Source organism: Balaenoptera borealis (assembly GCF_965194805.1).
Source record: "Balaenoptera borealis genome assembly, chromosome: 1".
NCBI classification, from domain to species: Eukaryota; Metazoa; Chordata; class Mammalia; order Artiodactyla; family Balaenopteridae; genus Balaenoptera; species Balaenoptera borealis.
In genome coordinates, this window is record NC_138860.1 from 139,910,769 (window position 1) to 139,923,783 (window position 13,015).

The following is a 13,015-nucleotide window of genomic DNA, read 5'->3' on the forward strand; positions in this document are numbered from 1 at the left end:
TGCCTACATGCCAGTGATCCCACTGAGGCTGCCTTAGTCCGTGCGAAGGAAAATCAGACATTTACCTATAATTCTAAGAGCACCTAATTGCTGTGAAGCTACAGAGGAACTAGTAGTAACTTTGTGGTCATTTTGCCTTACCCATATGATGCTGAAGGAAGAAGACTCTGGTGTCCAAGGAAAGGAGATGGCTCTTACATGCCAGTTGGTTGAAGTGGAGCCCGTTCAGTCTAAACAACTGGTGTTTCCTCTCCCAGCAATAATTAGAACTATAAAATCCCAGTGCTCCCAATGTGGCTACAGACCTTCATGGAGATTAATGCTCCATGATGTTAGGGCAAGTCTGCAAAAGTAATTTTCCTTATGATTCCCCTAATAGGGAAAACAGAGGTATGGATCATTCCGTGTTATCTTCCTTTAATATATATAGAGTATATACTACGAGTACCACTACTTGCTGAACCTCTCAAATTGTTGGGGGGTAATGAGTGATGAAGGTTTTGATTTATCATTGCAGTATTGGGGTTGCTGAAGTTATTGCCCTCCAAGCACTGTTTCTAGATGAATTTTCAGCAACAAAGTGGAATTATTTATTACAAACTGTTGCCAATGGCAGTCCAGATGAATTTATAGGGACAGCTGGCTACCTGGTCATATACCTAGCCAGCTTGACCTAATCGCTTTCAGGCAACTTCAGAGAAGGAATGGGAGAAGCAGATGCTGCAGATTGGGAAGGGAAGGAGCACACTTCCTACCAAGGCCAACTCAATAGGCATGCTGCTAGAAGGAATGCAGTGCAGGTTTGGGGGAGGTTTGCTGATTTGGACATACATACCCAGTCGAAATTATTCCCTTACCGTTAGTAGGATACTTCTAAGTCTGATTATTCCCATGGCCTAACCTTATCTCATCTCTCTGAGATAAGGCTTTTACTGACTCCTGAAATTAGAAAGAACTTGGGACTTCAGGGCATTAGGAAATATTATAGCTCACATTCTGTAGGCTTACTTATTGATTTGGCTCATCTGCTCCTTTTTCTCCCCCTTCCTCCCTCTTCTTCCCTTCCTTCCTTACCTTTTTATTACGGAAATTTTCGAACATACACGAAAGTAGAGACAATAATACAGTGAACTACCGTGTAACCATCACCCAGCTTCAAAAATTATTAACATTTTGCTAATTTTGCTTCATCTATTTATATATATATGTACACATATATTAATGTATATATGTGTGTATGTATCTGTATATTTTTTCCTGGAATTTTACAAATCCCAGACATGTTATTTCATCAGAATATTCTTCAGTATACATTTCTAACAGATAATGACTTCTTTCATAACTATAGTGCCATTATCATACCTTACAAAATAAGAAGTAATTCCTTAATAATATCTTTTTAAAATTATTATTTATTTATTTGGTTGTGCCAGGTCTTAGCTGTGGCTCATGGGCTCCTTAGTTGCAGTGCATGGGCTCCTTAGTTGTGGCATGCAAACTCTTAGTTGCGACACGCGTGTGGGATCTAGTTCCCCGGCCAGGGATTGAACCCGGGCCCCCTACATTGGGAGCGCGGAGGCTTTACCACTGCACCACCAGGGAAGTCCCAATAATATCTTTCACCCAGTTTATATTCACATTTCTATAGTTGTTTCAAAATGTCCTTTTACAGTTGGCTTATTAAAATCAGGATCCAAACAAGGTTTACACATTGTAGTGGTTCTTATGAACCTTGATAATTTTTTTCCCCCCAACTTCTTTTAAATCTTTTAAAATCTCACTCTTTTTCTTGTAATTTATTTTTTGGAAAAAACTGAAATATTTTTTCCATATTTCACATTCTAGATTTGGTTGATTGTTTTCTTGTGGTGTCCTTTAAGTGATTTCTCTAATCTTCATATTTCCTATAAAACTTGTAGTTAAAACTAGAGGCTTGATTAGATTCTGGTTCATATTTTGATAAGAATGCCTCATAGGTAGTCTGTGTAGTTCCTGTCTCATCACCTCAGGAGGCACAAAATGGTCTTGGTTTCAGTTGTTACCAGCCTGATCCACCCATAATAAAATTCTCTGTCAATCTTTCTCCTAATGGTTTTTTTTTTTAATTCATTGATGATTATTTTATAGATTCCTTATTTCACTACAGTTACCAAATACTGATTCCTTTTTTTACCTTTTGATTTTGGAGAATTTTGATTATGGAGAATGCACTGCCCATTACCCAGCTTCAGTAATTATCAACACAAGGCTAATCTTGTTTCATTTATAGTCCTACTCATACTTCAGTATCCCGCATACTAGATGATTTGAAGCAAATCTCAAACATCATCCATATCATCCTAAATACTTCAGTAATTATTTCTAAAAGATAGACTTTAAAAAAACTATAATAGTATTATCATATCTCTCAAAATTAATTCCTTAATCATCAAATGAACATCTTTGTTCAAATTCTCCAATTATCTCATATACTTTTTGACAGTTCAGTTCTCTTTTTTTAATTTTAGCACTTTTTATTGAGATATAATTCATGTAATATAAAATTCATAATTTTAAAGTATACACCAGTGGTTTATTATATACTCATTACATTGTGCAGCCATCACCGCTATCTGATTTTAGAACATTTCCATCACCCCAAAAAGAAATCCATTACCTATTAGCAGTATCAATTTCCTCCTCCCCACCCCCCCAGTCCCTGGCAACTACTAATTTATTTGCTGTCTCTATGGATTTGCCTATTCTGGACATATTATATAAATGGAATCATACAATATGTGACTGACTTCTTTCATTTAGCATAACATTTTCAGGGTTTATCCATGTTGTCACATGTAACAGTACTTTATTCCTTTTTATGGCTGAATCATATTCTTTTGTATGGGTATATCACCTTTTATTTATCCATTCCTCAGCTGAAGGACATTTGGGTTGTCTCCACTTTTTGACTATTATGAATAATGTTGTATATAACATTCTTGTACAGTGTTTTGTATGAACGTGTTTTCAGTTTTCTTGATTACGTACCTAGGGGTGGAATTGGTGGGTCATACGGTAATTCTGTCTAACTTTTTGCGAAATTGCCAAACTCTTTTCTACAGCAGCTGCACCATTTTACATTCCCACTATCAGTGTACGAGGGTTCCATTTTCTCCACATCCTCATCAACACTTGTTATTTTCTGAATTTTTGATTCTAGCCACCCTACTGGGTGTGAAGCGCTATTTCATTATGGTTTTAATTTGCATTTCCCTGATGATGTTGAACATCTTTCCATGTACTTACTGGCCATCTGTATATTTTCTTTGGAGAAATATCTATTCAAATCTTTTGCCCATTTTTTAATTGGGTTGTCTTTTTACTGTTGAATTGTAAGAATTCTTTATGAGTTGTGAATACTGTTACCTTGTCAGATATATGATTTGCACATACTTTCATCAGTTCTGTGTGTTGTCTTTTCACTTTCTTGATAGTATACTTTGATACACAAAAGTTTTAAATTTTGATGAAGTCCAATTTATTTTTTCTTTGATTGCTTGTGCTTTTGGTGTCATATCTAAGAAACTGTTGTACAGTCTATGGTAATGCAAACTTTCACTGTGTTTCTTTCTAAGAGTTTTATGGTTTTAGCACTTACGTTACATTTAAGACCTTATTGACTTCATCTTTGTACATGGTATGAGGTTAGGGGCATGTGGATATTCATTTGTCCTAGCACTGTTTGTTGAAAGCTATTATTTCCCCCATTGAATGGCCTTAGAACCCTTGTTGAAGATCAGTTGACTATAAATTCATGGATTTATTTCTGGACTCTCGAATCTGTTCCATTTGGTTGTAGATCTGAACTTATGCCACTACCATGCTGTGTTGATTACTATAAGTTTTCAAAATAAAAAGTTTTTAATTACTATAAATTTGAAATTAGGAAGTGTGAGTCCTCCAACTTTGTTGTTCTTTTTCAAGATTGCTTCTGTTGTTCCATATGCCTTGCAATTCCCTGTGAATTTTAGGGTCACCTTGTCATTTCTGAAAAAGAAAAATTTGTACTTTTGATAGGAATTACACTGAATCTGCCATTTTAAAAATTAGTAATTCTTCTAAACCATGAACACAGGATCTATTTCTATTTATTTTGATTTTCTTTAATTTTTTTCAACAATGTTTTGTAGTTTTTAGTATACAAGTCTTATACTTTTGGGTTATATTTATTCCTCAGTGTTTTATTCTTTTTGGTGCTAATGTAAACGTTTTTATAATTTCACTTTAGATCGGTCATTGCTAGTGTATAGATACACAGCTAATTTTTGTATATTGATCATGTATTGTGTAACTTTGCTGAACTCGTGTATTAGCTCTAATACTTTCTTATAGATTATTTAGGATATTCTATATATCAGATCATGTCATTTTTCTTTCCCATCGGATGCCTTTTTTTCTCATTCTTGCTTATTGCCCTGGCTAGAACCTCCAGAACAATGTTGGGTAGAGTGGCCAGAACAGATATCATTGCCTTGTTCCTGATCTTAGGGGGAAAGCATTCAGTCTTTTACCATTAAATATGATGTTAGCTGTGAGTATTTCCTAAATGCCCTCTGTCAGATTGAGACACTTCCCTTCTATTCCTAGTTTGATGATTATTTTTTATCATGAAAGAATTGCATTTTTGTCAAATGCTTTTTTACATCTATTGAGATGATCGTGTGGGTTTTTTTCCTTTATTCTATTAATATGATGTATTATATTGATTGGTTTTTGTATATTGAACCAACCTTGCTTTCACAGGATAAATCCCACTTGGTCGTAATATATAATTCTTATTTTTCTCTGGTTTCAGTTTGCAGGAATGTTGAGGATTTTTGCATCTGTATTCATAAGGGAGATTAGTCTGTAGTTTTCTTTTTTTGTAAGGTATTTGTCTGGTTCTAGTATCAGAATAATGTGGTCTCATAGAATGCGTTAGGGAGTGTTCCCTGTTTTTTGATAGAGTTTGAGAAGAATTGGTGTCAATTCTTCTCTAAATGTTGGCAGGATTCACCAGTGAAGCTCTCCAGTCCCACGCTTTTCTTTTTGACAAGTTTTCTGAATTGATCTAATCTCTTTACTTGCTATTGATACGTTCCAATTTTCCATTTCTTCATGATTCAGTCTTGGTAGGCTGTATATTTTGGGGAATTTGTCCATTTCATCTAGATTATCTAATTTGTTAGCATACAGTTGTTCATAGTATCCCCTTATAATACCTTTTATTTCTCCAAGGTCAGTTGTAATGTCCACCCCCCATTCCTGATTTTAGTAATTTGATTCTCATTTCTTTCTTAGTCAGTCTTGATAAAGGTTTGTCAATTTTCTTTTCAAAGAACCAACTTTTAGATTCATTGATCTTCTCTATTTTCTTATTTTCCATTTCATTTGTTTTCTCTTTAATATTAGTATTTATTATTTCTTTCCTTCTGCTTCCTTTGGTTTTAGTTTGCTCTTTTTCTTGTTTCTTAAGGTGGAAGGATAAGTTATGATTTGAGAGCTTTCTTCTTTCTTAATGTAAGTGTTTAACTTTCTCTCTGAGTACTGCTTTCTCTTCATCCCGTAAGTTTTTACATGTGTTCTGTTTCATTTTCATTCTCCTCAATGTATTTTCTAATTTCCCTTTTGATTGGTTATCTAGGAGTTTGTTAATTTCCATGTATTTTTGTATTTTCCAAATGTCCTTCTTTCTTTAATTTCTGATTTTATTCCATTGTGATTAGAAAACATTCTTTACATGATCCAAATCTTTTTAAATTTACTGAGATTTGTTTTATGGCCTAACATATCTTCTATCCTGGCTAATGTTACATATGCACTTGAGAAGAATGTGTATTCTGCTTTCGTTGGGTGGAGGGTTCGATAGATGTCTGTTAGGTCTTATTGGTATATAGTGTTGTTCAAGTCTTCTGTTTCCTTGCTGATTTTCTGTCTAGTTGGTCTATCCATTGTTCAAAGTGGGACACTGAAGTTTCCAACTATTATGGTTGAATTTTCTATTTCTTCCCTCAATTCTGCCAGTTTTTGCTCCTTGTATTTTGGGGCTCTCTTGTTAGATGTGTATGTGTGTGTGTATTTATAATTATTATATCTTCTTTTTTTCAGTGTCAGTAAGTCTTTATTCATTGTGTTTTCTTGGAGAAAAGAAGAGGAAGGGGAAAGGATCAGCATATAGCAGAAGTATATAGCAAAAGTATAGCAGAAAGGAAAGGAAGTATCCATTAAAACCGTAAACACACACTGGTGATAGATTCACCAAAGCCCAAGGGAGCTCAGTCTTCTGTAGTTCAGGAATGAGAGGAAGGTATCAGGGAAAGAACAAACAGGTTCATGCTGTCCTTCCCTCCTTATAAATTCAACAATTAGCACAAAGCTTTGGTTTCTAGTAGTAAACATGGAGTTACATTTGTCCATCTCCTATTAAACATAAGTTTTGACTTAAGTTTTTTGCATCTGCATAAAAGTTCCCGAGTGACTTGGATATATACATTCATCTTCCCTCTCTTGGTTTCCCACCTCCTCTTTCTACATGAAAGCCCCCCATTGCTTCTCTCAATCCTGTAATAGGAGATTAAGTAGGTTTGGTCCATCCATATGCCAGTGTAAGTGTTTTGCATGAATCTTATCAAGGAATAGTCTTGACTCACAAGGTTTGGCACAAGGGATGACGTATTCCTAACTTCAGGTTTTTTTATACAAATCATTCAGGAGTTATGGAGACACTCAAGAATCTAATGAGTATGTCTGTGTAGCGTAGGAGTCAAGTTTTTAGGACAGAAGATCTGGTCTAAAATAGGGAATAGGGAAAGGAGAACAAAAAAAAGGATGATCTAAGGCTTTCCTTTTTTTTCAGCTTTATTGAGATATAATTGACCAAAATATAAGATATTTAAAATATACAATGTGATGATTTGATGTATATATTGTGAATATATATACACAGTGTGTGTGTGTGTGTATACACACACACACACACACACACACACACACACACACATACACATTGTGAAAGGATTCCTCCCATCAAATTAATTAATGCATCCATCACTTCAAATTTTTCTTTTTTTCTTTTTCTTTTTTGGTGAGAACGTTTAAGTTCTACCCTTTTAGCAAATTTCAGTTAGTGTATGATACAGTGTTATCAGTTATAGTCACCATGTTATACATTAGATTCTCAGACGTATTCATCTTATAACTGAAAGTTTGTACCCTTTATCAACCTCTTTCTATTTCCCCCATCCCCCAGCCACTAACAACCACTTTTTTACTCTCTGTTTCTGTGAGTTGGACTTTATTTTTTTCCCCTATTAAGTGATACCATGCAGTGTTTGTCTTTCTGTCTCTGTCTTATTTCACTCAGCATAATGTCCTCCAGGTTCATCCATGTTGTCACTAATAACAGGATTTCCCACTTTAAGAAGAGCGGCCCTAAGATGATATTCCAGATCCCTTTGGCTGGTACACTGTCCTCTGAAAGATACTTTGTCTTTTTTGCTTTCAATACAAAAAGAAATTTGTAAACAATTAAAAACCCAACAGAACATTTAGAAAGATCAATACATTATATTTACATAGTCTGAGTGACCTAACAATCACCAAATCAGCAACTGTCCAGCTTTATAAATCTAAGACAAATAAAATGTTTAAATGGAAAATTAGCACATGAAAAAATGTTCAACATCATTAGTCATTGGAAATACAAATTAAAACCACAAAGGAATACCATTCCCACTCACTTGAATAGCTAAATAACAACAACAAAACAGAATGGCTTTAAAAATCAACACTGGAATGTCTAAAACAACCTAAAGGTTGGTGAGGATGTGCAGCATTTGGAACTCTCGTTTATTGATGGTAATTTAAAATGATACAAACACTTTAGAGAACTATTTAGCCTTTATTTTATATATAGAAAATAAATCTATATCCATCCTATAGCCTGGCAATTCCATTCCTGGGCTTCCCAAATAAATAAAATCATATATCCACAAAAGACATATACAAAAATGTTCTTTAGCACCGTAATTCATAATAGCCCTAAGCTGGAAATAACCCAAATGTCCTTCGACAGGAGAGTAGAAAAACAAATTCTGGTACATTTATACAAAGGAATAGTAAAATTAAAAGGAACACAATCTTACCACTCACACCAACATAGATGATCTCAAAAACACATTGAAAAGAAGAAGCCAAACACAAGAGTTATGTATTTAATTTATATTAAGTTCAAGAATAGGCAAAAATAGCTATGGTTATAGGAATTAGAAAGTGGTTGCTTCTGGGCTGCAGAGTGGGAATTGAGTGGAAATGGGTACAAGGGAATCTTCTGGGATGACAGAAATGTTCTTCATCTTGGGTGGTGGCAGCATCAGTGTATACAGTTATCAGAACTCAGCAAGCCCGACAACTTAAGATCTGTGCATTTTATTGTAAGTAAATCATACTTCAATAAACAAAAATATATTTGAGGTAAGATTCACTTTCTCTTCTGAAAAAATAGGAGGACATGTGAAGGAATGATAATAGCCATGAAAATACATCTTTAAAAACTTATTGAAGACTACAGTGCAGGAGAGTAACAAAATGGTCATGTCTTTAATATTAAAATTAATATTTTAATGTCTTAAAATTGTGGAACAGTAGTGAGCACAAATAGAAACACCAGTGTATCAACTTTTTAGCCAATGTTTTATTTTTCCTGTTAAAATGTTTTTATCAAAGTAAAATTTATAGATTGTGAAATTCACAGATCTTGAGTGTACAGTTCAATGAGTTTTAACAAATGTGTATCCCTGGGTATCAAACACCCAATCAAGAAATAGAACATTGTCATCAGCACAGATCTAATATATTGGTTATATCCTTTCCCTGCTGTCCCTGTAAGATCACTGGGTAAGTGCAAAATGCTTTTGTTCTCCATAACTACCATTAGAAATAACAAAACCTAAACATTATTAGAGTCATTAAGGGTGATAATTGTGGCAACTGATAAAAAGTTAGTTGATATTTAGGATTCTTCTAGGAACCCTAGGCCCAAATCGTGAAAAATCCCTGAGACAGCTAGTATTTAAAATTTTCTAATGTAAATTCTATATTAAGTACTAGTGATTTATAATACTGCCTTAGGTGAAACATTCCAATAACCTAATTAACCAGTATAAGATTATAAAGAATTGTCTCCCTTTAGCTACCCTAATTTTTCTTTTGCTTCTGGTTGTCCAAATACCTACAGTACCTGTATTTTTAAATATTTCAGTGATAGCATAGTCTAGTAGTTCATAATAATAATAGCAGATCCATTATATCCCACATTTCATCCTGAAAGAACCCTTAGTTAGTACTTTCTAGACTGTTTATAATAGGTAAAAATCAATAAAATACAGGCACCTTTTTGGTAGAATATGCTTTAAACAAGGTGATGAAGCAAGCTACAATTTGTGAAAGATATTGAAGGAGAATGTCATATATATTTGAAATTATGGAGAGAACATTCATTTCTTTTTTTCTGGGCAGAAAAATCAATGCCCAAATTTTAGTTTTGCTAATGTACAAGGTTTGACCTTACAAAAAGTACAGTGGCATTTGGACTGATCCTAGACAGAATCTTTTTTTTTTTTTAGTGTGGTGTTAAATATCTTTGTCAATAAATATTACAAGCAGTTGTAAATTATTATAGAAAGTAGTTGTGACTTATCTGATTTCTATATCCTTATATTTTGTTTGCATCCTGAATTCTTTCCCTTCTCTAGCCAAATCTGTTCTTCTCACTTTTTCTTTCTCTATTTTTCTAAAGGACCTGGTAGGTAGCACTCATCATTGCTGAATGGAAAGAGTTCCAGACTTCTCAATTAGTAGCTCAGTCTTCTATCAAATCCCAGTCTTCTTAACTCTTCCTTTTGTAGGAGATTAATGAGAAGACCAAGTCCTTCAACGTTTGGGGGTTGGCAGAATGGAAATTCTTAGGATTCTAGGATCACTTTTAAGCATCTTCAGAGTTTAAAAATTAGAGGACCGTGGTTAAACTTCGAGAGAAAAATAACTTAAAGAAGTAAGACTATGCATTTGTGTATATCAGTAGGCAGACATATAAAAATGAATTATTTACTGAAGAATATTTAGTGGGATAGTAGGGAAAGGTAGATTTTCTTTTTCCCCTCTAAGTACATTACGATTGTAGACAGACATTTTAATCAACACAGATCACCAAAAAAAAAAAAAAAAGAAAGAAAGAAAGAAAGCAAAAGAGAAGACTTAGTATTTTTAAGGTGAGGGGGAAAATTTTATATATATATATACACACACGTGCACGCACACACACACAAAGACTTATTTTACGAAAGCTAGAAAATTGTTTTCAGGGAGAAATGTATGATCTACAGTTGCAATGTTTAGATATTTGGCAATTGGAAAAATAATTTTTGGTGAAAATAGGAAAACAGATTGATGTAAATGCACATTAGGGTAGTGACTTTCATTTCTTGTACATACACAGTGAAATATTTCTGGGCAATAAATTCTTAGAAAAGTGGGGTTGGATTGGATAAATGTCATAGTTTATGACTGAATACTTATAAACAACTGAAAACTCAAGATGGAGAGGTAATAACCACCTGTTAAAGAGACTTAAAACCCTTTCACCTTACAAAAAAGATTAATTTAGAGCTATAACTTGATATTATAGTTTGATTTTTTTTAAAATATTGGTTACATTTGTGGCTACTGTGGATACATAAAATAAAAAATGTAATGCCTTTTGTTCCCCCAATACAAAGAAGTATCTATCATTTAAAATCTTACCTGTAAAAAAAAAAATTGATGCTATAGATTCTGGAATTAATACCAAGATTATTGAAAAAGGTGACATAGCCACTATTTCTGCCATGGTGTCTTGAAAATAAAGAATAGATGACAATGGAGAATTATATAACTATTTCAAGTCAGCAACCAAGCTAAAGTTTAATTCTACAGTGTTGGCAACATATCATGAACCTTCAGACCTTTCCTTTATCCCTAAATCCACCCTGTGCTGTCTGTTTCACCTCTAGATTTCAGGTTTTTCATACCTTTTATTTGCACTTATCTAAGCCTCACCCTTCATCTTCACAAGAATCCTTCTGTGAGATTACTGCAGCCCACTTTGGTTTTCCCTCTTCTCTGAATTGCTGTAGCAAGCATACTACTTTTAGACCTGTCCTCTGCTGTTTATGAGGCCAGAACAATTTGTTCTCTTCCTATATACACATTAGTTAGCAAATGCTGGGTGATTAGTAAGCATTATAGAAAATATGTTTAAAAAGAATTCAGAAGAGCAAGAAATTAATAGTGTGATAATGGGTGTTTGGAGGAAGTGGATTATGAATGAGGCCCCAAACCAAAGGAAGACTAGCTGAGACCCAAATGTGCATAACCTAAGTGACTGGGACTACAGACGCCAGTTAATAATAGATGAATGAACCAGTGAAAAAATGAGTAGATTCTGAGTAGAGTGGCCTGGCTAAGTTTACTGGGCTGTTTCTTTTAAATCATTCATTCATCATACATTTTTGAGTTCTATAGTACAAGGATGAAATAATATTTATTTTCAGAAACTTAAATTCTAATGGGGTATACAGAAATGTAATAAATTATTAGAATTTACTAACTCCAGTAAGAGGTATGAACAAGGTCTATGGGAACACAGAGGAGGAAGCTGCAGAGAGGATTTGTGTAGAATAGATCAAATTCTCAAAGGCCTTAAATGCCATACTCAATTGTTTGAACATTATTTTTGTTTTATCATTAAGATACTGTGTCAGAGCAACTTTGTGAAGGTTAAGGACACCACTAATCCTTCCTAGAATTTCCTTGTGGGTCTTACTAAGAGACACTTCTGAGAGTTTCTCTGGTCTAGGCCCATAATTATACTTCACGTTCAGCTAACAACAAATGTCAGGATGTAATTGGGAGAGTCAGCCATCTCTACTTGTTTGGAAATACCATCTCAGAAGGTAGTAACCATTTAATGTTAAAATTTCATAAAATCAAATTGAGATGCCCTAATCAGTATGGAGACCAGAAAAATGTACATACCTTGAAATAACAGTGTTCACTTTGAAGATAATCATTGTGTATATTTAAAATCCAAAAAGAAACATCAAGGAAAAGAGTATTAGTTTGAATTTTGTGAGTTTTTCAAATGTATTTCCAAAGATCTGTAACTAAACATAAGTATTTTTGTCCCAAATTAATATTTATTTCTAGTCATTTGATTCTTCAAAAATCAGAAGGAAGATAAGTGTTACAGCCTATTCACCAACAACTGGAACCTGTCAAATGAGCCCATTTGCTTCTCCCACAAGCTCTAAAGAACAAGAGAACAAAAATGGACCATCAAATGGTTAGTTGAAAATTCTTTTCCACTTATTGTGAGATTTTTCTAGTTATTGGTTAAATCAGAATTTTGATTTAATAATATGTGGATCTTGCTGCAGCTGATTTTTCTCTTTTTTCTTAAAGAATTCAACATAGAAAAGACTAGAATATAGGTAACACTTTGGACATAAATGTAAACTTTCTAGGCAGTTATTTTAAAATGCTACTGCAGGCTTTGTTCCCTTACTATCCCATCCATTAAATAGAAATTATGGCCTGACTGCCTTCAGCCACTATCAATTATAATGGTATAACCCCTTAACAAGCTATCCATCATGTGCATAAATTAAAGGGCACATAATTCAGGTAATGCTACACTACAATTTAAGAGTGATACTTCTGAATGTTATTTTTATCCATGTTGTCCGTTTAGTTTTTTCCACATTTCCTGTGTCTTTATAGCTTGCTTTTATTTGTTATATTTCATCCTCTTCCTTTACTATTTTAAATGCATTTGCAAAAGGTTTTTAGAATTTTCCATTAGAGAGTAACCTAATTTTAATATGAAATTCTTTATTTTAAAATATTGTTAGTTTAATTTTGACCACACATATTTCTTGTTCTCTGGTAGTTTATTGCTAAA

General features: G+C 33.7%; 1 protein-coding gene across 6 annotated transcripts in view; it reads left to right on the top strand.

Moving 5' to 3' along the window:
• The window catches only part of ITGB3BP (integrin subunit beta 3 binding protein), an 87,918-nt gene that overhangs the window by 22,839 nt on the left and 52,064 nt on the right, over positions 1 to 13,015 (top strand). For 5 of the 6 annotated variants that reach the window (XM_082359439.1, XM_082359437.1, XM_082359436.1 and 2 more), the window contains one exon: positions 12,262 to 12,397. In XM_082359439.1, the coding sequence (XP_082215565.1) occupies positions 12,262 to 12,397 (136 nt within the window). Of the gene's footprint in view, positions 1 to 9,923; positions 10,070 to 12,261; positions 12,398 to 13,015 lie in introns of all 6 variants that reach the window. The other variant, XM_082359440.1, reaches the window with a different exon arrangement.